This window comes from Geotrypetes seraphini, chromosome 14 (assembly GCF_902459505.1).
Source record: "Geotrypetes seraphini chromosome 14, aGeoSer1.1, whole genome shotgun sequence".
In the NCBI taxonomy this organism is placed as follows: Eukaryota; Metazoa; Chordata; class Amphibia; order Gymnophiona; family Dermophiidae; genus Geotrypetes; species Geotrypetes seraphini.
Window position 1 is genome coordinate 11,832,735 of NC_047097.1, and position 26,162 is coordinate 11,858,896.

Genomic DNA, 26,162 nt, shown 5'->3' on the forward strand with positions numbered 1-26,162 from the left:
AGAGATTAAAACACATCACTCTCATAAGGTAATAATGATTTATATGTCAAACCCCCAACATAAATCTGGAACATCCCAGGATGCGCTCACACTGTCCACTGCAAGAAATGCCAAAACGTTTCAAAAGAAGCTGAAATGGTAAAATGATGTTAGTGTTTCTTTTCTCTTAGGGTGTGATTGGTATCAAGGGTGATCCTTCTGCCTGCTACGTTACCAAAATGGATAAGGACAAGGTGCCCAGCCTGGATTCTATCAGCCAAAAATACAAGGCCCTGCAGGTAAGATGTGCATTATACCTCCCCAGGATGTGGTAGGCCTAAGGATTTTGAATAGCCTATTATAGGGTTTTGTGTGTGTATGTATATGGACATTTGCTTGGTGATGTACAAAGATATAAATCCTAAATTAAATATTTGTTAATGTCTGATCAGACACACTTTTTTTATCACATGAACCAAAGCAAATATTCCAGCTCAGTTCTTCAAACATTTACTATTGTGTATACATGAGTGCATACTTCTAAATGTATCAAAGATAGCATACATCTTACACGAGGGCAACTTTCAGTTTGACTGCGAAAGTGTCAGTCTGTTGACCACAGATTTTACATCAGTTTTGAAGGGAAAACTTCCTCTTTGGAATTTGATTAGAGGAAAGTATGCATACAAATTTGTATCAGCTATTTGTACAAGGACTTTTCTCTAGTAGCATTATACAAGGGACTGCTGAAAAGTTCTCAGCCCAACCAAGAAGAAAATGATGTGGAGCCATGAAACTTACAAGTTATTCCACACTTTTCTTGACACTTTTCATTTCAATGAGGCAAATGCATTTAGCAAATGGGCACAAGTAGAGGGAAACCAAACAATTGTGACATCACCAGTGAGGTTGGCTCTGAAGCATTGGTGGAATGAGGCATTATGACATCACAATACCAGGAGCCACTGAAAAGTTCTCAGCCCAACCAAGAAGAGAATGATGTGGAGCCATGGAGCTTGCAAGTTATTCCACATTTTTCTTGACACTTTTCAGTTCAATGAAGCAAATGCATCTAGCAAATGGGCACAAGTATAGGGAAACCAAGCCATTGTGACATCACCGGTGAGGTTGGCTCTTAGGCATTGGTGGAATGAGGCATTATGACGTCACAATACGAGGGGCCACTTGAAAGTTCTCAGCCCAAGCAAGAAGAGAATGATGTGGAGCCATGAAACTTACAAGTTATTCCACACTTTTCTTGAGACACTTTTTATTTCATATCATTGAAACAAAAAGTATCTGGAATAACTTGTAAGTTTCATGGCTCCACATCATTCTCTTCTTGGTTGGACCGAGAACTTTTCAGAGACCCCTCATATGTATATTTTTGTAAATACAAAACCATGTGCGTAAATGCAATCCCTATCCCAGCCCTGTGCATAGAAACCTACCCATGTATAATTATATCCACAAAGTAGACAATATTTAAACCACTCTTTTCTGCATATAAACACATTTTGTGCCAAATTCTGTAAATTGAGCACCAAAATATGAACACAAAACACTATACTATATATGATGCACAAAGTTGGGCACTGTTTATAGAATAGTGCCTAACACTAAGATCCACTCCCAAATTTGGGCATGAGAATTTACACCAAGCGAAACCTGTTGTAAATCATCATTCCTAAATTATGCACAGATTCAGTTACACCGCACTGAAACTCCTCATGATCCTCCCATGGACCCACCCACTTTTTGTATCTGCAAGAAATATTTCACACACATCTGTATAGAATAGTGACTAAAAAGATGCATGTGGTATTTTTAATTATTGCCAATTAATGCCAATAATTGAATAATAGCAACCAATTAGTGACGCTAATTGGCTCATTACCTAATTAGGGGATCCCTTTTCTAAGGCACGCTAACTGATTTAGCACGTGCTAAAGATTAGTGCGTGCTAAATCGGTTAGCGGGCCTTAGTAAAAGGACCTGTAAATTGCATGCTGAGTTTGGCGTATGTGCCCAAATTTCCATTCTTGTCCAAAAAATCGTCCAAGTCAAAAACGCCTAGAACAAGACCTTTTGGATGTGTGAGGGGCCAGCAAAGTGATGGACTGGACACTCAGACATGGCAACACAAAAGTGGGCCACCTTACTGGGCACTGCTGCGAACTTCACAAAAACAGTGCCACATAAACATCTCACCACAACTCCCTTATAGGTCACGGTGAGACCCCCAAAACCTACTAGACCCACTTGGCCACCGCCTACTAGGCTTTCCTATGCCAGGTGCTGATGTTCTGGAGGCAGATATGTAATTTTTTATTCTGTTTTTTTATGGTGATGGGGGAGGGGGTTCAGTGATCATTGGGAGAGTGTGTGGGGGTTCTGTACTTTGTGTCTACAGTGGTTATCTGGTCACTTTGGATACCTTCTGGGCACTTAGACCTGGTTTTACATGGCCTAAGTCACAACATATAAGTTCCGTCTAGGCAGCCTCGTTAAACTTTCAGTTATACTTGCAGTACAACTAAGTCTAGGCTGGCCCACGTCCCGCCCAAATCCTGCCCTCACCACTCCTCCTAAATCACCTCTTTTAGCTCTGAGCGTACAGCAGCACTGAAAAGGCCTAAGTCGTTTTTAGATGCGTCTAAAATCCGGTTTGATTATTGGCACTTGGACAATTTGGTTTGCTGATCATCGAAGTGCCAATTTCAATTATGAGCCCCCTAGGATCTGTGTCTAAATTTGAGTGAGCTATATAGAATTTGGGGAGAAATTTGTTGGGGGGTTTTTTATGCTCATTTTCAATTAGTAATGACATGAAAACATAGAATATATTACGCAGATACATGTAATACTTTTATTTCTTACCCTCCCCCCAGCTATCTGTACTTGGAAACCTCCAACTACAATGTCAACTGTAATGCAGGCTGTTTATCCACTGATGTTTCATGTTAATTACCATGATTGTATCTGATGCAGAACTTGTCTTGCTCCTAGACTGACTGTATTTGTACCCATATCACCTATGTATTGTCTTTAGATCATTTATATTAACTGTATCGAACTTCACGGTGTATCCCGGTATACAAATAAAATTTTTGTTATGTTATATTGATATTTCCTGTGTTATTCCAAATGACAGTCTATCTCTACTGATTATCAGTAGAAGTAATATTCTTTGGGGGGGGTGCAGGTGGGGGGAGGTAGATGCCCCTTCCCCTTATGAGAAATATACAGTAGAACTGAATAACCTTTTTGCTTCTTCCCCTCTGTGATTACTCCCTTCTGTTTATCAGGCTCCCTCTGGTGGTAACAGCTCAGTAGATAATCAGCGGAATGTCTATTTCATTGCTCAGAAAGAGCCGGTGGCAGATCGAATCATCCTGGGAACTACCATTAACATCCTCTGCAGCAATAACCCCATCTACTGGATGCGAGAAACCTCAGGTAACCATTTCCAAGTGGGAAGATTGAATTTAGGACCAAATTATCTGTGCACAAATAATCTTGGAGAGAGCGAGACCAGAAGGCTTTGAGCATGCGCAAATGCTCAAAGCCTAGTCCAGCCCGACGCAGGAAGAAGGATCTCTCTCGCACCGCCCCGCCCAGCCCAGCCCAACCCAATGAGGGAGGATCTTCGGGCACTGGCACATCCTGTGCATTGGTGCTGGTGCCTGTGTCGGTGCCCAATCGGGTAAGAGATGTTTTGCGGTGCTGGGGGGGATATAGGATCACGGGGGAGGGAGGGATGACGCGAGCGGGGGGGGGGAGGATGCTGGTTCGCAGGGGGGGATGCCGGATCGGATTGAAAAAAAAAGTTGTAAAACGCGCTCACACATATAACGCGCACGGGTTGTAAAAATCATGTATAACGCGCGCGTTATATGCGTGAAAATACAGTAATAGCCACTATAGAATCACTAAGGGCTCCTTTTACAAAGGTACGCTAGCATTTTTTAGTGCATGCACCGGATTAGCGCACGCTAGCTGAAAAACTACCGCCTGCTCAAGAAGAGGCGGTAGAGGCTAGCGCGCGCTATTCCACGCGTTAAGGACCTAACGCACCTTTGCAAAAGAAGCCCTAAATCTATTGAGGTTTTGAATGATCTAAAAAAAGAATTTTGGTTTAGTTGATCCTTGGTGAGGAGGAGAAAAAAATATATAATTCACCAAAGTTTTTCTCGTATTGACTTTTTCCTTATATCCTCTGCTTTCCTCCCAAATGTCGTTGATGTTGCTATTTTGAGTAGAACAGTATCTGATTATTCTACAATTTCTTTAACAATTAATGATGTTCTTCCTAAAACATACTTTCTTATATTCAAATTCATGTGCTTAGTCTACAACCCTGAAAGCCATTGACCTCTAATCTTTTCACAAGCAGCAGCCATGAGCTGCTATAAATATACCTGGCAGGGCAGGGATTGGTTCCCATCCCCATCCTCATAGGCCAAGCACCCCCCTAATATCATATTAAAACGGGCAGGCTAATTCAACACAGATATATAGGTTGGATTTCCCCATTGCTTTACAAATGAAAATTGGAAGAACAAATCCATGCATGCACGTGCCAGGTTGGATTAGCCTGTTCCTTATAAATCAGAGCAGGGTGGCATCCTGAGGCAGGGCCTCTGCCTGCTTTACACAGAAACAAAGGGCTCCTTTACTCAAGGCGCACTACGGGGGTTAGCGCGTCGGACATTTCATCACGCGCTAACCCCCTGCAGCAGCCTAAAATCCTAATGCCTCATCAATGGAGGCATTAGGTACTAGCGCGGCAGGCGGTTTAACGCGCAGTATTCCGCGCATTAAACCGCTACCACGCCTTTGTAAAAGGACCCCAAAGTCTTCATTTTCAGGTTTCTCAGACAAGAAGTAAAGAATGGCATTGATAGCCAGCAGAGGGCTCCCTGGACTGTAACATGTTACTGTTACAAGCAGCAGTTTTTAAGGAAGTCTTTCTTCTTTGAAAAACTCTACTTTGTCCCTTAAAATAATGTGGGGTTTCTTTTGTTTGGGGTTTTTTTTTAAACAATTTTAGGTGTCATAACTAGTGTCACGTTAACATAGTTTTTAAAAAGTAGAGTTCTAGGAGAATAAATGGTCTCAAAAGCTTTCTTTACATTTACATTAAAAATGGCCCCAACATTTGCTCTTCTCACCCAACCCATGCACCGTCTCCCACCCTCTCTCCGCCCCACCTCTTTGCTCCCATTCCCTTTGCCCACTCCTAGACATTCTCTCTCTTTTTTTCTCCGTTACATAAGACCTAAGAAGAGCCATAATGGGGCAGACCAATGGACCATCTAGCCCAGTGTCTTGCTTCCAACAGTGGCCAATCAGGTCTCGGGACTCAAAAATCTATCGTACAAAGAAAGGCTAAACAAATTGCGGCTATATTCTCTCGAAGAACGTAGAGAGAGGGGAGACATGATTGAGACGTTTAAGTATATCACTGGTCGTATTGAGGTAGAAGATGATATTTTCTTTCTGAGAGGACCTTCGGCCACAAGAGGGCACCCGCTGAAAATAAAGGGCGAGAAGTTTCATGGCGATACCAGAAGTACTTCTTCACCGAAAGAGTGGTTGGCAATTGGAATGAGCTTCCAGCACAGGTTATCGAGGCCAGTAGCATGCAAGATTTTAAGAACAGATGGGATGCTCATGTTGGATCTCTAAGAGGGAATGGGACATCAGAGTGTGATCTCTCACAGGGTAGTTAGGAGGGTGGGTGGGTCAATAGAGTGGGCAGACTTGATGGGCATTGGCCCTTTTCTGCCGTCACTTTTCAATGTTTCTATGTTTCTAAGTTCTTAGCAGAATCTCATATACGTAGTAGCAACATTCCATGCTACCAATCCCAGGGCAAGCAGTGGCTTCACTCATATCTAGCTCAATAACAGACTATGGATTTTTCCTCCAGGAAATTGTCTTTACCATTTTTAACTCAAATACAATAACCACTGTTACCACATTCTCTGGTAATGAGCCTAACTGTTGAGTGAAAAAATGTTTTCTCCTATTTGTTTTAAAAGTATTACTGTGTAATTTCATGGAGTGAAACCTAGTCTTTGTATTTTTTGAACGAGTAAAATTGATTCACATTTATACGTTCTACTCCACTCAGGATTTTGTAGACTTCTATCCTATCTCCCCTTCAGCCATCTGTTCTCCAAACTGAAGAGCCTTTTCACATATGAGAGAAGTTCTATCAACAATCGTTTTGGTCACCCTTCTTTAGAACCTTTTCTACTTCTGCTATATCTTTTCTGAGATACAGTGACCAAAATTGCACACAATACTCATGGAGCGATACAGAGACATCATATTCTTTGTTTTATTTTCTATCCATTATCTGTCTCTTCCTCTCTCGTATCCTTCTGTTTCCCACAAAAGCACTCTCTTTCCTTCCTGCAAGACAAACTTTTTCCCTCTTCCCCTCAGCAATATGTAATTCTCTCTCTCCCTCCCAGGACTGTATTCAGCTGGAATCACACTCTATGCAACATAACCCCTGGCACCCCTATCCTGCCCACAGCACTGAGACAAGAAGAGAAAGAATGGATAGTGAGTAATTTTAGTGCCTCCATCTCCCTTGAACTCTGTGCAACCACATTGTTCTTGCAGCTCTCAGTACGGCCCTGCCTTGTCCTAAGGTTGTTCAGCTCCTGTTGCCCCTGTGGCTCACCTATTCCTACTGTATCATGGCTCTTGGGATTCCATGGTCCCCATACCTCATGATGGCTATAATGATCTGAGAGGGGGAGGCACCAAAGATCATGCTGGCCAGTTGGGAGGAGTATCCAATGTCCACTTCCTCCCTTCTCCCCTTACCTGCCTTAGTGTATGCAATTGCCATGCAGTCTTTGAGTGGAGAGGAAGAGCCTTTTAGGTGCTGCTTCTCTTCTCTTACATGTGCAAATTTCATAGTAACAACTATTTCAGAAGCAAAAAACCTGTGAGGGAATCCATGGGACTGTTGAATCATCAAGGAGTACAAGGGGCACTCAAGGAGGATATGGCTATATCAGACAGACTGAATGAATTCCTTGCTTTGCTCTTTACGAAAGAATATGTAAGAGATCTACCTGAACCAGAAATGGTTTTTAAGGGTGACAATGTGGAGGAACTAAAAGAAATCTCTGTGAAACTGGAAAATACAGTCAGGTAAAAAAATTAGAACACCCCATGAAATATCCAGTTTTTTCTTAAGAAATGTTCACATATCAATGTCAAATCTTTTTTTTATTATTATTATTATTTATCGCTGGAAAAGAAAGTGATGTAATTGCAGGTAAACAAAACTTTTCCTTGATTTACTCATGAAACAAAAGATATCCACAAAAATGTGAATGGTGGCGGTGAGGTTTGAGAAAAGAAGTTAATGGAGGTCTGTGGTTGCTGCTTACAAATTTATATTTACCCAGGACTCCACATGTGACAGTGTACCAGAGAACTGCTATTGGTCAAAGTACTTGCACTGATGAAATTTGTCATCACCCTATTGCCTGCTGTAACTGAAACAATGATACTACAGAACAGACAATGGTGGTGAAGACTGACTCTTCATTACACTGAATGTGTTAACAAGCTTTCATAGTGTCAGATAAAACAACTGCCAAACTGGAAAATCTGGTCAGACCTTTTTCGAGACTGTAATCCATGCCTGCAGGGTTGTGAGGACAAGTTTTACACTACTGGTTATATATTCTTCGCTCATATGGATAACTTCATGCTGCAGGTGAAAGAGAGGCTGGTGAAGGATAGATGGCTGAGGGAGGTGCATGAGACCAGAGCAGGATTAATTCGTTCAGGGCCCCTAGGCACCCAAGTACACTGGGCCCCCTGCCACGCCCCACCCCACCATGCGGCCAGGCGGAAACAAGAAGCTGTGTCAGAGGGAAGCTTTGGGCAAGCAGCACCGCTTACACAATTACAGTTCCCATTGCCTTTCTTACCCACGTTGCTTGTTTGTTTTACTTTCCGTCGATGGGGGAGGAGCCGCGTTGCCGATTGGGATGGGGGCCCGTGTTGCCGATCGGCGGGGCCCGCATTGACGATCGATGCTGGAGGGGGCCATCGCCGTTTGGAAAAAACAATGTTGATGCCCTCCTTCATCAGGCCCCCCTGACCATTTCAGGCCCTAGGCACGTGCCTACATGGCCTATTGGTTAATCTTGCCCTGCATGAGACAGGGAGAGAGAGAGACTGAAGGCTGGAGAGGGGATGACACTATCATATTTTACCATGATTGACAAAATATACAGCAAAATGAAATGGTGCATGTTTTGGCCCTCCAAATATTACAAAATATACTGTGGCCCCTGAAAGATAAAGGTAGGACAGCCTATCCTATTGCTTAAAAGACTCATAATCGAAAGTTAAATACATCTAAAAACTTGCCCAAATCAGCACTTGGATGATCAAAAAGACAGGTCGTCCAAGTGCCGATAATCGAAATGGGTTTTTAGACGTATCCAGATACTTTTTAGGCCTCTGAATCCCGCTGTATGCCCAGAGCAGAAAGGGGCATTTTTGGAGGAGTGGTAAGGGTGAGATATGTGCAGGATGTGAGCCAACCTTGACATAGTTGTACTGCAGGGATAATTGAAAGTTTTACAAAGTTGCCTGGACGGAACTTATACGTTGTGACTTAGGTGATCTAAAAACAGGTCTGAGGCCCTGATTCTGTAAAGGATGCCTAAAAACATAAGAATGGCCTTACTGGGTCAGACCAATGGTCCATCAAGCCCAGTAGCCTGTTCTCACGATGGTCAATCCAGGTCACTGGTACCTGGCCCAAACCCAAGGAGTAGTAATATTCCATGCTACCGATCCAGGGCAAGCAGTGGCTTCCCCCATGTCTTTCTCAATAACAGACTATGGACTTTTCCTCCAAGAAATTGGCCAAACCTAAAGTTAGGTGGGACTTAGGCGTCCAAATTAAGTAGTTAATAAGCAATTAAAGGGTCTTAATAAGCGATAATTGGCACTTGGATATCCAAAGGATGTGGACTAAATTTATTGTATCAAATAATTGAATGCAGTTAATAATACCACCCTAAAAACAAACCAAGGGACCCGACACAGTCTGTGTTTCAGTTAACACGCCTTCATCAGGGGTCCCAGGTCAATGGAGGATCAAATAAAACTGCAAACAAAAAACTATAGCCTGTGCTGAAACGAACACCGAAGAGCAATCTGTATGTGAACTTCCAGGGACAGGAAAATAGTATACCTGAATTAACTCACCTTGAGCTACAACTGATAAAAGGTGTGGGTTAAATCCAAATAAATAAAATAAGCTTTCATAATAACATGTTCATACATAAGTTCAGTAAATTGGATTTCACTGGTGCTGTTTCCCATGTTGTGAAACACAACACAGACTCCTCAGAAAATGATAGGCATCGTAGGACTTGCACCCCCTCAGAGGCACCTGATAGGCAAATCATCACATCAGCTGTCGCATAACAAAACAGCCATGTCAGCTTTAAAAGGGAAAAACGATGTTTGTAATGCAAATTTGCATTGAAGGAGAATGCTAAAAAAATAACAGGGAAGGAAACAGTACATTAGTTCTTCTTATACAGTTGATCCCTCATCCCAATTCAAAACACAAGGCCTGCTCAACTAATAGGGCCAACTTGATCACCCTACTTCTTGCTCTCTTTTGTGTCACAGAACAATGACTGGTTTCTCAACTAGCATTTCATATTCAAGTCTAGTGATAGTGATTTATTGAAGCTGGTACACTGTAGATACCAAAAGTAACTCCTTCATATTAAAATCAGACTGTGGGTGAGCTCTTTGAGTCTCACTGATATCTTTCTAGCTACGGTAAAAGCTCTGATGCTTACAGAATTCCAAGAGCATCAGAGTTTTTAACCACAGTGACCTGCGACAAAAAACCCTAATGCAGCTTGATAAAAGGGGGCCAAAACTGGCTGCTTAGTTTTTCTAATTGTATTGGTCCCAGTCTCTGATTTCTACTTTTACCATCTTCTCTTAAATCTCTTACCGGGATTTCCTGTCCATTTGTTAATTTTTCTTTCCTCCTTTTCCTTTAAACTTTCTTCAGTATATTGTTCTGCCTATGTCAAGACTTTATTTTTTATTTTTTTACTATCCAGTCTCAATCCACCTCTTTTTACTGTCAACCTATACTATCCTCAAGTGGAAAAGGAGGCAAATTATATTTTATTGAAATTGGGTTAATGGCATATATGACTTGGGGAAGCAAGTACTGTGAAAGTTTACTTGGCAGCAAACTGTAGCTCAAAATGTTTTCCCTGGTTTCCTCTTAATGAGTTTTGCCACCTTGCTTCCTTTAGCCATTGGAGAACAATACAGTTTGCCATGTCTTTCCCTGGTTCTCAAATTTTAGTCTTTCACTAAACCTATCCTTGTTCTTCTCCCACCCCCCTATGCAGTGTTTCCCCTTCTCTTTCCCCACTTCCATCAAGCGCATGTCCTTTCCTTCAAGTGCCTGTCCCTTCTCTCTAACCCCTTCATTTAGCACCTGTCCCCTCTCCCCCTCTTCCATCCAGTGTCTGCTCCTTCTCTCCCCTTTTCCCTTCAGCATCTGCCCCTTCCAGGGCAGGATTAATTCTTAGAGGGCCCCTGGTCACACAAGTATACTGGGCCCCCCTGGCCCTGCCCCACCCCCCATCCCCATCTTATTCACTTCTTTATTTCCACTTGTATTTCTCTTTTTTTTAATTCAAAGCAAACAAAGATTAGCATACCAGTGCACAGTTTTTCTTCTATGCAACCCCCAAACATCTCTGAACAAATCCCCCTTCCTTCCCACCTACTTACCCAGGACTTTAACTCTGAACCCTTTCCATACATATATAAAAGTGTTCAAATATATTGTAAGGCAGTAATACTATCCGAAATATATTAATAACCAAGTTTACAACGCCTCTCAACTGCCTCATTCTATGTCGACCAACTGTAACCCAAATGTATGTATAAACAACCAAATCTGTAACTCCTCTAGTATGTTCCACTCCATGTATGTTAACTTGTAATGAAACAACAAGGCAAGCAGTCCACCAAAGAATCCAACATGAAACAAAAGATGGGCAGAAAATAAGGAGATTCAAATCAGGTATATTCAAGGTGCTCCCAAGAACCATGCCCGATGCATTTAGCCAAACAAGGCTAGTCAATGCTAACAGAAAACCATGTCTTTCATACACACAGAACACAGATACACCCTCACTCAGTATGGAATAAGTAATCACAGACTAAAAATATAAATATGTAGATAGAGGTTAAACTGAATCGCCAAGAAGTCAAACTGCATATAGTAAAACACCACAGAAACAATGAATACATAGCCCCGTAATACTCTGCAAAATATAAATATAGCAGATGTAAATTTGAAGAAACTGACAAACAATCACCACTTTACAAATTAACAAATAGAAATAAAACAAAAATTGAAAATAAGAATATACCATTTTATTGGACTAATCTGTTTTTCAATTACCTTTCAGAGGCCATAGACTCCTTCTTCAGGTTAATATAGTATACTGCTGTTACATTATATTGTCCTGACCTGAGAAAAGGGGGTTTTAGTCTCTAAAAGTTAGTAAAAAATTTATTAAAATTAGTCCAATAAAAAGATTACCTTATTTTATGTTTATAAAAGTTTTATCAATACAACTACATTACTATTTTATTCTAAAGCAAAAAAATATTTTTTCTACCTTTTGTCATTTCTGCTTTAATCATCTTCACTCTTCTTTCTAGCCAGCATCTGTCCTCTTTGTCTTCCATCAGCCCCTTCCATCCACTGTCTGCCCTCTCCTCATTCCATATGGCATTTCCCCTCTTTCTATGCTCCTTCCATAAACTGTCTATCCTGTGCCCCTTCTATCCTTTGTACATGATTGATTTCAGCTCTGCCACCTCTCCATTTTTCTCTCTATGACACCACCCCCTCCCCCTTGCTCTGGCATCTCTCTCTTCTCCTTTCTTTCTTTCCCATCCCACGGTCTGGCATATTCCCTTCCCTGATTCCCTGGCATCTCTCTCCTTTCCTTTTCTTCCATCTCTCCCTCCCCCTCCATGCTCTGACATCTCCTCCTTCCTTTCCCCCTTCCTTTTCCCTTGGTCTGGCATACCTTCCTCCTTCCCTCCATGCCCTGGCATCTCTTCCTCCCTTCCTTCCCTCCAAGTTTCAAGTTTATTAGGATTTTATATACCACCTATCAAGGTTATCTAAGTGGTTTTTACAATCAGGTACTCACGCATTTTCCCTGTCTGTCCCGGTGGGCTCAAAATCTATCTAACGTACCTGGCATCTCCTTTCATTCCCTCCCTCATCTTCCTTCTCCCTCTATTTCTCCCTCCAGTTGGGTGCAGTGCAAGCAATTCTCACCCCCTCTACTCCCTTTCCTCATTCTGTCACCCAAGGCCGGGCGTCATGAACTTCTTCGGACAGCAGCAGCATTCACAGTTCGCTTCTGTTACCAGCTTGGGCCTTCTTCTCTGCTGGGTCCTGCCTTCATGGAAACAGGAAGTAGGCAGGACCCAGCAGAGGAAGGCCCGAAGCCGGCAACAGCAGCAAATTGTAAACGCTGTTGCTGCTCGAAGAAGTTAATGATGCCAGGCCTTGGAGCACCCAGGGCAGACTGCTTCCCCCCAAAACCCCTGCTGACCTTCCTATCTCTCCCTCCCATGCGCACCCCGCCGACCCTCCCACCGCAAGACAACCGACAAACCTCACTTCAGCAGCGTCGGCAGCCGGACGTCTGGTAACCCTAAGTATGTGCAGATTGTGCAAAAGAGAAACACAAGGAGTCAAAGTTCTTAGTCCATCCAATGAAGTTGGGGCAATCTCCATTGAGGTCTATACATGTAGTCCAGCGAGCAGTAGCGGGGAGTCTGCCTCGGGTGCGGTCTTCCTAAGGGTGCAGCGGCAACCCTACTCCTCTCCACCCTACCCGCTTGCTCGCTCCCTGCCTCACCTTGTTGCATGCGTGTGCCCCTTGCCTTCCCCCATACCTTTCCCCGGTGCGAAGTTGCTGCTTGCATCGGCATCAGCGCTCTCTCTGACATCACTCTGGGACCCGCTCCTAGAAAGTGATGTCAAAGTGCGAGCCAACATCGACGTGGGCAGCTTGCTGCTCACATGGAGAAGCTAAAAAGGTACGGGGAAAGGGAAGGGGAAGAGGGCAGGGAAGGGGAGCCACTGCACTGGGCACCACTCACCCTTACTATCCACTGCTAGCAGGTTTCCACTTTTTTCAGTCTGTTGGAAAAGTACTTAATGAATAAAGTGGAAACTTGCTGAACTAAGTGTATAGCTCTCGATGGAAGTTAGTTGGGCTAAGAACTTTCAAGCACCCCATCTTACATTGGGCTGCTTTTTCAAGGTAATTGGGCAGGATTACAATAAATTATCTGGCAAAACTGATGTGGGGACAGGGGGGATTCAGAAAGCCATACCTGACCTGACTCTGGGGTGGCTGTAGTGTGGGTTAGAGAGGGAGAGGTTGCGCTAGGAAAGGATTAGGGATTAGATTAGTGGAAGGCAAGGGCAGGGCAGCACACTGTCTGTGGAGCATGGGTGGAGTCAGGTGTCCTCTTTATTGGTTTTGACAAATATTGTAACCTTAGCCCAGAACAGGAACATTAACCACCAACCGAACCTTGTATTATCCTTGCCTTTTATAAATTCAGTTTACTTATACTATTATTATTTTAATAAATTCATTATTTCTGTACCACAAGCTGCTCCCTTTAGGCTTATGTTCAGTGGTTCCATCCATTTAAATTACTATTTCCATAATGGATAAAGTGATATGATTGCCTGTATGGAGACTGACGTTAATTAATAAATAAAAATAAACAGAATAAACTGATACTTTTTTAAATTGAACTTTGTCACCATTCATGTCATGCATATAAAATAGACCAGGGGCCAGCCACATCAAAGGTCACCATCCCCTCATTTATTGGCACGTGGGTGTAGCGTACAACGATCTGGCTCCACGTGGAGGTCGCCGCACGCCTGCGCCTGCGCCAATAGATCAGGTGACCTCAGATGCCGCTGGCCCGTTCGTGTGTCAGTACGAGCCTTGCTGCGTCAATCGGGGGCAGAGGACAAGTGCGGCTGCGCAGAACTATTGGAAAAAAAAAAAAAAAAAAGAGGAGGCGGAGGCGGTACTTGGACCTTAGAGAGAACTCTGGGTAGGTAGGTGGTCACTGAGAGGTTCGTACACTCCTAGGGGAACTGGTACTTCCATCGCTGCGGGATTACCGCAAACCCCTTTCCCGTGCAGTTCTCTTAATTCCAACTTGCCTTTGAGGTAGCCCGCGCAGGCCCTCACAGTTTTTTCTTCTCCGGCGTCCCGCCCTTCTCTTACGCTGCTTCCTGTTTCCGGCAAGGTGGGACGCCTCTGACGGAGAGAAGTTGTGTCATGGGGGACGGGGCACCGGAGAAGGAAAGCTGCGGGATTGTTGGTGGGCAACCTCAGGTATAAGTTTGACTGGGAGAAGGTTTGAGGGGGAAAGGTGCCGGATCGCGGACAGGGCGGTGAGGGGGAAGAGAGAGAGCAGACCACGGGGAGGAGAATCCAGTCCCTCCGAATGCGTGTGAGGAGGGGTGCTCGGCGAAGGAGAGTGTGAGGGTAGCCGAATGCGTTTGATTGTATCTTTGGTAGTTTTTCCTACAGGGGGCCCTTTATTTGATAAGCTATTGCTGATGGGGTGTGTAGTATCTCCCACAGAGGCACCGCATCTGGCGCCTTGTAGCTAGCAGTGCATAATTGCTCCCATGCTGGCATTGTATCTAAGACGTTATCATTGCCGGTGTATACTATTTCTTAAAGAGGCACTGTATTTGACGTATTTGTTGCCTGTAGGGTGGAATGCCTGCCACGCAGGTACTGTATCTAACACGTAAATGCTGGCAGGATGTAATATTTCCTACAGAGGCACCGTATTTGATATTTTGTCGTCTGCAGGCTGTAATATCTTCCACAGAGGCACCATATCTGGCAAATTACTGCTGGCAAAGTATAATGTTTTCCGAACTATGTAATATTTCCTTCAAAGGCACTGTATCTTATTGCTGGCAGAGTGTAATATCCCCCATTATTCCAGCAAAGGTGTAATGTCACCTTATCACTGGCAGGGTATATGTCTCCCATACTGGCTCCATACCTGTCATATTATCACTGGCAGAGTGTGATTTTTCTTACAGAGCCACTGCATCTGATGCTTTAGCAGCAGGATGTAATATGTCCCTTGCTGATCCAGTATTTGACACCTTATGGATGATAGGTTGTAATATTTCCTCTGTTATCCCTGTATTTGAAGCCTTGAGTCAGCAAGATATATTTCCCACAGTGGCAGCCACATCTGTGGTAGGGTGTAATATTTCCTGTAGAAATAAATACCATCTGATTGGCTAAGGGGGCTTGTTGACACAGCTAAGAAGTGTTTTATCAAAAATCAGTTCCATTTATTAAATAGTTTTTAGGTGGCAATGTGAAATAAGTTGATATTGGTGCACTTTGTGGTAGTTAGGTCTAGGCATGTGTAAGTTCATCACAAACTGACATTAACTTGGGACCATTTCAGGAATCTTAGCATGGGTCAAAAATTGCACAGATTTGCAGAGTGTAGTACCATTTTGTCCCTATAAATGTCTTTCCAGAGTAAGGTTAAAGCATCTCTACAGAGCCTTAGGAGCTTGCACATATCGCTTGTATTCTGTTTGTTCTTTTAATAAATGGAGAATTTTGAATTCCAGTGCTCTTATCTTTCACATACACTAAGAGGGTCTTTTAATAATGAGTGCACGTTATTTGCTGCAGTTTGTTCCCATTGTAGCAGAAATTGTGGGCAAAGAATGGACTCCTTGCTACGAAATAAAATAATCCAAAATCATAAGTCCATGTAACATTAACTCCTTTCCAATAGCATCCTCATGTATTTCTAAGTTTTACATATCATTTGTGTGAGGAATAAAAATGTTAATAACAAAAACTTGTTATGCAATTTCAATCCCCTATCAACCAAACAAATTGTCAGCAATTCTATGTGAATGAAAACACATATTCACAAATTGCCAACAGTTTTCAATAGATGACTCATCTATATGTACCTGGAAATTTATGTACCATCTATGTACCTGGAAAAAACTATATGATGGTCTCCTGGTCACACAAGCAGCAAAACCAAACATTCTACTAATTATGACTCCCAGACTACAAAACATTCTGAAAAGAAATAGACTCTACTTTTCAAGAAATTCATGCAAACGACTTAATACCGCTAGCTCCTTCCCAATACCTTCCTGATTCCCCAAAGCAACCTCATCTACTCTTTTTCTTCTCTAGAAATTACCAGATATCTTCTTCATGTAATACGTTTTTTGGTAATTCTTTTGTAATCCATCTTGAACCGCAAGGCAATGGTGGAATAGAAATCTCTAATGCAATGCAATATGGGTTAGGATTTCAAATCCTGCATCAGGAATTGGTGCTTGTTTGCATACACAGGCAGTAGTCTAATCAGTGTCCATCACTGGATTACTACCATCCTATTTAATTGAAAATGAGCGCTGACCCCTGATGCAGGATTTGAAACCTGGCACTGCATCCTTAATCTACATAAGACTGCTGGTGATTTGTTTACTTGGTGTTGGAACTGGACAATGAATGACATGAAATAAAGCATTACCCCCCCCCCCCTTTTTTTTTTAAAAACAAAATTATGAAAGTGGTTTTTAGCACATGCCTGTGCGGCGAATGCTCTGTGTAGCTTCCAATGCTCATAAGAAGTCTATGCATGTTGGGAGCAGCGCAGAACATTCTGCATTCTGGCCTGTGCTAAAAACCCCTTTTGCGGTTTTGTAAAAAGGGGTGAATAAGATAATAACACAGATACCCCTGCATATATTTTGTAATATATGAAACTTAAAAACACATGACACTACTGGTGAAGAAAGGGTATGTTGATGGTGTTACTGATATTTTGACTTATGATTTTAGATTATTTTATTTTGGTGTGAGTACAGAAGAATTGTGAGGTATCTAATGATAGGAGATTAAAAAAAAGAGTTGAAAATGTAGCATTAAACCTAACCCTGCTCCAAGTCTGAGGATCTCTTTGTTTACTCATAATATCTTTGTTTTGTATTGGGAAACTATTGTTTGTTTTGAGATACTCGTGAGAAAGTATGGTCTAATGTGGTGCCGATTAGTGGCAAGCTGTTGTAAACATCTGGATTTTAGTATTTCTTAAGAGGCTGTAATTTTCTGAGATACTGAAAATAATATAAAAAAGGATATTCCTTCAAGTTGAGCTTTTCCTTATCAAATAGTACTTACCAGTCATTTCTAAACTGCAGAATTTGTATTACACCCAGTTCCCTAACTGAATTTATTTTGAGAATGAAGGGTCATGTTATACCTTTACTTGTTGTTTATACAGATTTATGTTCTGTCTTTCCAAAATATATGCCTGAGGTGCTGTGTGTTGCCAATATTGGGTGGTTCTTCTATTAATATCCAGCATTTTTATCCGTATTACACTGATCCTGTTTCAGAACTGAAGAAATTTAGTCCAAACTATGCAGAAAATTTATACTGAAAATGAGGACCTGTGAGCATCCTGGACCCTGTATACATTTTTAAAGCCAAGATCAGACTTGTTAAGCATTGTTAGTAATATGTTATTTTCTGTTGAGTAAACAACCATAGTTTTTTGTTCTGTAAGAATGTATTCTTAGGGCCGGATGTACAGAACTCTGACAACCCAGTAGAAAACACCAAGTTGAGAGCTTTTTTTTTTTTTTCATTTGCCAGATGATGCTCAGCACAAACAACGAGTACCACAGTGAAATGGGGAGGAATTGTGCCTGGCACCTGCATACAAGAACTGGGTGGTAGGCGCAGCTCTTGTGCTCAGGCCCAGCAGAGTTCAGGGCTATGATCCCTGGTGCTCTTAACTGAAGCAAGCAGTAGCCAGGGGGGAAACACAATTTTTCAGTTGCTACCATAGCAAAGAGAGCTGAAATTCAGAAGTCTTTTTTTTGTGCGATTTGGATGTAGCTATTGTGCATGAACAGCAGATTAATCAAGTTAAGGATTTGCAAATAGACATTATTAAGGAAAGATCTGCTATTCAAAAAAAAGTTGGAGTGTATGGAAAATTATCAAAGGAAAAATAATCTGAGAATGTTAAATTTCCCTAGATCTACAGTAATTTCAGCTATTGAGATAGTTCGTAGATATCTGAGGAAGTTTTATTGATTTCCACTCAGAATTTACTGTCAATCTTAAGGTGCAATATCTCATTTATTTTGAAATTTCCAGCAAAATGTTGTCTTACTTATGGTGGTAAAAATTTTCTTTTTCGAACCCAAACAATTGTTGGAATTTATTGTGGCTAAAGGTGGTGGTGGGGTTACAGTTGGTCCTATAGCCCTTCCAATAGAGTATAGCGCGCGGGTATAGCGCGCGGGAAAACAACATTTATGTAAATAAATTTACATATAGCACGCGCATGCGTATACCGCGCATGCTGCTTGCCGCCCCGACTCTCCTGTCGCCGCCCTGCCCTTGAAGTCCTGTCCCCCCCCGACGTCCGATTCACTCCCCAGCCCTGAAAGCCTGATGCCCCACCCCGAAGGACCGCTGGCCCCTCACCCTTAAGGAAGCAAAACGCTGGTCTAGGCTGTCAAGTTTATCTAATATGCATTGCAGTTTACCTCCAAGAGTAGCCTCCAAGGCAGCCTGTATCTCCGCAGCCACTTTAGTCACCCATACTGAGCTGGGGGTCATTGGGGTAGGCGAGCCCACGTGGTCCGCCATCTTGGATTCAGCCAGCCCAGACTTTCCACACTCTTTTCTTGTTAATTTGGTGGCCATGAATGCCGCAGATTTTCTGACTGGCTTGCCCATAGTATATAAACTCACAAATAGTACATATATAGCAGGGAACACGGAAGAAAATTGCTGAAAATTTGCAGAGCTGCTTTACGTGTTGCAGAGCTGCAAGTGCTTGCTGCTAACAGCCCTGCTGCTTCCTCTGCCCGGTCCCGCCCCTTCTCTGACATCAGAGGAAGCAGCAGGGCTGTTAGCAGCAAGCACTTGCAGCTCTGCAACACGTAAAGCAGATCTGCAAATTTTCAGCAATTTTCTTCCGCGTTCCCTGCTATATATGTACTATTTGTGAGTTTATATACTACGGGCAAGCCAGTCAGAAGATCTGCGGCATTCATGGCCACCAAATTAACAAGAAAAGAGTGTGGAAAGTCTGGGCCGGCTGAATTCAAGATGGCGGACCACGTGGGCTCGCCTACCCCGATGACCCCCAGCTCGGTATGGGTGGCTGAAGTGGCTGCGGAGATACAGGCTGCCTTGGAGGCTACTCTTGGAGGTAAACTGCAATGCATATTAGATAAACTTGACAGCCTAGACCAGCGTTTTGCTTCCTTAAGGGTGGGGGGGCCAGCGGTCCTTCGGGGTGGGGTATCAGGCTTTCAGGGCTGGGGGGTGAATCAGATGTCGGGGGGGGGGGGAACCAGTAATGTAAAAAAAAAATTGTAAAACGCGCTCACGCATATAACGCGCATGGTTATGCTCGGTTTGTAAAATCGTGTATAGCTCGCTTGCTTTATATGTGTGAAAATACGGTAATAATGCAAGCTGGCTGCTAGGTTTCTGTTTCCTTATCGTCCCCAAGGGTTAAATTTCTTCTGGGGGGGTTTCTTTCTTTCTTTGGCCTTTATTTTGATTGTGCACTAAATACATTGTTAGTTATTTTCTTATTAGTGGGAAGATTTCCCACTTTGTACAAATTACCTATGTTTTGTGAATCTATATTCAAGTATTTTGATTATGCTTGTCTGTTTGATGACAAAAAAAAATTATAATTACAAAAAAATAAAATATGCACAATAGTTACATCCAAATCGCACAAAAAAAAGACTTCTGAATTTCAGCTCTCTTTGCTATGGTAGCAACTGAAAAATTGTGTTTCCCCCCTGGCTGCTTCTTGCTTCAGTTAAGAGCACCAGGGATCATAGCCCTGAACTCTGCTGGGCCTGAGCACAAGAGCTGCGCCTACCACCCAGCTCTTGTATGCAGGTGCCAGGCACAGTTCCTCCCCATTTCACTGTGGTACTCGTTGTTTGTGCTGAGCATCATCTGGCAAATGAAAAAAAAAAAAAAAAGCTCTCAACTTGGTGTTTTCTACTGGGTTGTCAGAGTTCTGTACATCCGGCCCTAAGTATACATTCTTACTGAACAAAAAACTATGGTTCATGTTTTGAATTCTCTCACCATATCCTTTCAGAGCTTTACCGTGAAGCTTCACCTTAGAGTTGATATTACCACAATCGTTCCTCAACACTCATGGCTTTTTTCAGGTTGAAGTCCATGGTTTCTCTTGCCTTTCAAATAGCTTCCATATTAATGATGGCAGGCTTCACCAACTCTCCATATTGTAGAATCGTTTCTCTGGATTCTCTTGTCTCTTCAGTCTCCAAGCTGGAGATTGTTGTTAGATCTCCGTCTGGGTTTCCAAGTAAACAGGGTCCCCAAGACGCTTTTCCAGGGCTAAGCACTTCTGTTTCCACTTTGGGAGACCCAGTTACCACCTGCAGCATGGGACTCGCTACTCCGGGTTGGAGGAGAGCCTGTCATTGATCAGAACTTACGAAGCCCTATCAATGCTAAGGTCCTCTACCTGTAGCTGTACTAGCATTTCTCCTGTAGCCGGGTGTGCCTCCTGCATAGTGTGGGGAGTTAGTCATCTGGACAAGCTGCTGAGGAGTTGCGGCTGCAGGAGGAACAACCCGCGACAATCCTTTTCGCTTCCCCGTGCTGTGAATAGGTTAGGTTTGGCTCAACTTAGGACAAGAGCTTCTCATGCATGTCCGACCCTGACGCTATCTTAGCCCCCAGCTTTGTGCATATTTTATATGCATGTTTTGTCCTGTGCCCATGGGTCACGTGCGCACAGAGCACACACAAACAGCTTCTAAATTTAAGCAAAATTCTCCTGCTAAAATTACTGACAGCTCCACACCTGCCAGAAAAGTTTGCATGATAAAAGGTCACTGGTCCTTTCTGTGCATTACATAGAGTACTCATTTTAATACTGATGAGCTCCTCGTAATGTATTTGCATAGGATTCTCGATGGCTGCTACCGTGATAAGAGTTCCTGAGATCCTTTTTGTGCATTGGAGACTGAGCTAACTTGCAAGTAAGAGTGGCTGCAGCCAGCCTTACTTCCACGGTAAGCTTTTGAGCATCAGGTCCTTAGAGAAGTAGCTGAGAGGCTTTAGTTGTTGTCCAGGTGGGTGCCTACTCTTTGAAACAGATGACAGCATAGAAATATACCTATAGACTTCAAATAAGTTTTTTTAAATTCTATTGAAAAAGGTGGAGCTCAGTCCATTCAGATTTTGCAGATGTGGTTTGAGGGATCCGGCTGTTCAGCATGAGAGTACAGGCTGCTGGGGAATCCGACCCACATGCTTGAAGGGAACAAGATCTATGGATGTTAAAAGCAAATTCTATAAGGAGAGAGTCAGAAGTTCTTTAGGTTAGTTCTTCTGAACCTTGACGTTCAGGCACCCTGGCCATTCAGGTTTTTAGGCTCTTCACAATAAATATGCATGACATGAATTTGCATTCAGTGGGTCTCTAAAACTTATCTCATCCACTTTCATTGTGGAACCTGGAAGCCTCAGTTGTACCTCTAGAAGAGGACTGAGAAGCACAGTTCATAATACACTGAAGACAAAATTATATTTATGGCGCCAAAAAGAATGAGCACTAAGCACTATTCTGTAAACTGCACTCCGTGTTAGGTGTCATTTATACTTAGCACTGGAATCCATTTCTAACTTTTAGGCGTGAGGATTTACACTAACTGAAACTTAGTGTAAATTCCCATGTCTAAATTAGGCACAGATCAGGCATATTTTGTAACTGTGTGCAAATTCTTGGAATGTGCATGAGCTTCCGATGGCTACATCGTCTTTTCACATGCACGCATTATAATGCACCTAGCAAGATGTGCGTTTAAATTCTAATTGTAGCTAACCAGTGTTGATAATTTAAGGCTCAATTTTCAGTGCTTTGTTCATTAAGTAGTTAAATTGCGTGTGGAATTTGGGCACGTTCCCAAATTTCAGCTTGCAATTTTGAGCTCCATATAAAGAATCTGGAATGAGGGAGGGGGGCTAAGGGTAATTTTATAAAGGTATGTCTACATAAAAACTCTTACACATAAGACTTCATGAAGTTGCTTGGTGGTACATACACACACAAAACCTTGAGCGAAGTTGTAATATTTTTTAAATTTGTGAGTGCATGCTACACCATATTCAGAGTAGATATAAAAGTGGGCTGTTTCTGGAAGTCTATTTTATAAAGGCATTTAGGTACTTTTGCCAATAGGCACCTTTTTGGACATCTCTCATAGCTGCTGTAAAAGGGACACAAACCTCTGTATCTGCCTTCAAAATGGATTGAATCCAAGTGATTTTATGTAACTTCCCATCTAGTCACTCAGTTTGAATTATCACCAATGCTTATAATCCTACATGCTTAGTCATTGAGCTCCTTCCTCCATCCCCTCTCATAACTCCCTCATTTGCTCTTTTAGACCCCTGCTACTGATAATCTACCATTATTTTGTGAGGATCTCATCTACTCATCATCCCAGTGTCCACTCCTATCTCCTCTATCCACCCATGTGGAGTGGGATTTTAGAAAGGATCTTTAAGTAAACAAACAAACAAAAATTTCCAAGTAAGGCGTCTGAAGTTTCATTGCTATTTTAGAACATAATCTGCTGATGTAGAACGTTTTGTTCAACATGAAATAGATATCTATTCCTGGCTACGTATAGCAAGATCGTCCATTTTAGAAATAAATTCAAAGTATAGATGACCAAAATGTAGACGCATAGACATTCATGTACCATGAAAGGAATATCTATGTTGTGAAATAACAAAGTAGACAATCATAACCCTCCAAATTGTCACCTGAACCCTAAACACCAAATCCAGCCCCCACCCCAAAAAAAAAAAAGAGTGTGCCACCCCCTCCCCGTCTTACCCTCACCTACCACCTCCTTCCCAGGAGCTACTTCTGATCCTCAGCATGCTAGACCAGTGATCCTCAACTTCTTCAAGCCAAGTACCCTCTAAGTCTAACAAATATCAACTGAGTACCCCCACCCAAGCTCTGCCCCAGTCCCGTCCAAGCTCTGTCCCAGTCCGTCCAAGCTCCATACAGATTTTGCAGATGTAGTGTGAGGGATCCGGCTGTTCAGCATTAGAGTATAGGCTGCTGGGGAATCAGAGCCACATGCTTGAAGGGAGCAAGATCTATGGATGTTAAAAGCAAACCCCACCCCCATAATAAGAGTACTAATTGTGATGTAATTTCTTCTATCCATTTTTCATATACACACAATATAATCTTATTAATACATAATGGTAACCACCAAATTAAAAAAGCACACTGTACGCAGAGAAAATCTTAATTATTATTTATATTCAGTATTTTTTTTCAAAGAGGTCAAGGCAGATGATTTTAAAATATGCAATGTCACCTCAGTAATAACTATAGAAAAATAGACAAATATAGTGCAAAATATAGACAGCAGATATAAATTCTCAAAACGGACACATTTTGATCACTAAATTGAAAATGAAATCATTTTTCCTATTTTTGTTGTCTGGTATGGTGATTTCATGAGTCTCTGGTTGCATTTCCTTCTATGCATCCAAGATTTCTTTCTTTCTGCTTCCTGCATGATTCCTCTTCTCTGGACCTCATTCCCTTCCCCAATAAACATCTCTCTCTGTCCTTCCATGAGTCCAACTTTTGTTCTTCTCTCCTCCACCCCTATTGGAAACGTCTCCCTCTCTCTTACTGTCATCTGTTTTCTTTCATTCCCTCCCTTGCTGCAAAGGGAGTGGGGAAAAAGAGAGAGAGATCCAGGGTGCATGTCTCCCACTATTAATCCATAATAGTTCATTACCTCCTATCCCATGGCTTTCTAATTTCCTCAAAAGTCTTTCATGAGGTACATTGTCAAATACCTTTTGAAAATCTAAATACAAAATATTATCCGGCTCACCTTTGTCCACATTTCATTCACTCCTTCAAAGAAATGCAGTAGATTGGCGAGACAAGATTTCCCTTGACTAAATCCATGTTGGCTTTCTCATTAATTCATTCTTATGCATATGTTCTGTCATTTTGTTTTTTATAATAGTCTCTTCCATTTTGCCTAGCACTGACATCAGACTCGCTAGTCTATAATTTCCCAGAACACCTCTGGAACCCTTTTTAAAAATTGGCATCACATTGACCATACTCCAGTCTTCCGGTACTATGCTGGATTTAAAAAAAAACTTACAATATTTCTGCAAGTTCATTTTTCAATTTTCCCAACATTCTGGGACATATACAATCTGGTCCAGGCGATTTGCTACTGTTCAGTTTGTCAAATTGACCCATTGCATCTTCCAGTGTTACAGAGATTTGTTTGAGTTTCTTTGACTCATCAGAATTGAATACCATTTCTGGCACTAGTAACTTCCCCACATCTTCCTTGGTGAAGAATGAAACAAAGAATTAATTTAATCTCTCCACTATGGCCTTGTCTTCCCTGAGAGCCCCTTTTATCCCTTGGTCATCTAGTTATCCAACTGATTCCCGGTTTCTTGCTTTTAATATACCTAAAAAAGTTTTTTACTATGTGTTTTTGCTTCCAACGCAATCTTCTTTTCAAGGTCTCTGCCTTCTTTATTAGCATCTTGGCATATTCATCTTTCCAAACCCATGCTCAAGGCAAATTTCAGTTCAGGAGTAGTAGGTAGGTTCTTTCCTTTGGGGATTATAACCTAAGGTAATACCTGAGGAAATGAAGAGTTTAACTTGTTCATGCTTACAAGCATTAATGGAAAATGGGATTTGAACCATATCGATCCCCTACTCTTACTGCTTGGTCGCTTCTGATGAGGAAGTTATGGGGGTTACATTGGTAAGAATTTCTTCATTACTTGTAATCTTAGTTTATCAGTTAAACCCTCTTAGCACATTAAAATCTCAGACAGGCTTCATACAATCTGCTATAATGGTCATAAACTGAGTGTAGAGATCTAGAATTATGTCTCCCTTTTTGAGACACTCAAATGTGGAAATGACGCCTGAATTTGGTATGTACTGAGGTGCAAATGTATTTTTTTAAATATCCATGCTCTTAATTTCTCACATCAATTACATTAGTGATCTGTACTGGAATCAATAACATCTTTTGTTGGTGATCCTAGCTATCCATGGTATTCGTAGATGTTCTTGGTTATATAAATCCAGAGTTGTCCCTGGAAGGCAAGATTACCAGACAGAAACTGACCTATTTTTGACATGTGATGAGGGCAAATTGACTAGAAAAGGAGGTGCTACTCAGAATGGTCAGTTGTAAAAGGAAGCGGGGGAGACCAAAGGCCTGTTGGCTGGATACAATCAAGAATGACATCAAGCAATTTGAAAGAAGCTGTGGAAAAAGGGAAGCATGGGGAAGATTGGCCTACAGAACATCCAAGGGTCGGACACGACTGAATGGATAGTAGTAGTATACTGGGAACACAATGTCCAATTTGAGAAGACTTCAGACCTTGCAAAAAGCAGCTGTATGCTTGCTGGACAATGCTAGAAAATATGATCGTATCACTTCCCTATATATTCATTATCATCAGCTTCCTGTTATGTTCAGAACAGATTTTAAGTTATTAGTGTTGGCTCCTAGGGCTTATCATGATCAAGTACCCTCATATCTAGCAGCACAGGGTATCTGCTAAATGCCTGCAAGGACACTGTGCTCTTTAAATAATAATAATTTGGCTGTACCACCTGTAATCATTTGCATGTTGGGTGGCAACTTGTAAAAGAGCATTTTTTTGGTTACTACTACTATTTATAGAGTGCCACCAAACATATGCAGTTCTGTACAGAGTCATGAAAGAGACGGTCCCTGCTTGAAAGATAATAGTAATAATAACTTCTTTTATACTGCCATTACTAAAAGTTCTAGGCGGTTTACACTAAAAAGAGCTGGACAATCAGCGAAATACAATAATACAGTAAAAAATACAAATATTTGTAAAATA

General features: G+C 42.0%; 1 protein-coding gene across 8 annotated transcripts in view; it reads left to right on the forward strand.

The window, feature by feature from the left end:
* The first annotated feature begins 3,312 nt into the window (after nt 1-3,312).
* ARID3B (AT-rich interaction domain 3B) overlaps nt 3,313-26,162 on the forward strand; it is a 120,552-nt gene continuing 97,702 nt past the window's right edge. For 2 of the 8 annotated variants that reach the window (XM_033919458.1, XM_033919459.1), the window contains exon 1: nt 3,313-3,438. In XM_033919458.1, the coding sequence (XP_033775349.1) occupies nt 3,328-3,438 (111 nt within the window). In that variant the 5' untranslated portion in view covers nt 3,313-3,327. Of the gene's footprint in view, nt 3,439-14,071; nt 14,204-14,277; nt 14,487-14,524; nt 14,640-26,162 lie in introns of those variants that run through there. The other 6 variants (XM_033919463.1, XM_033919465.1, XM_033919460.1 and 3 more) reach the window with 6 other exon arrangements.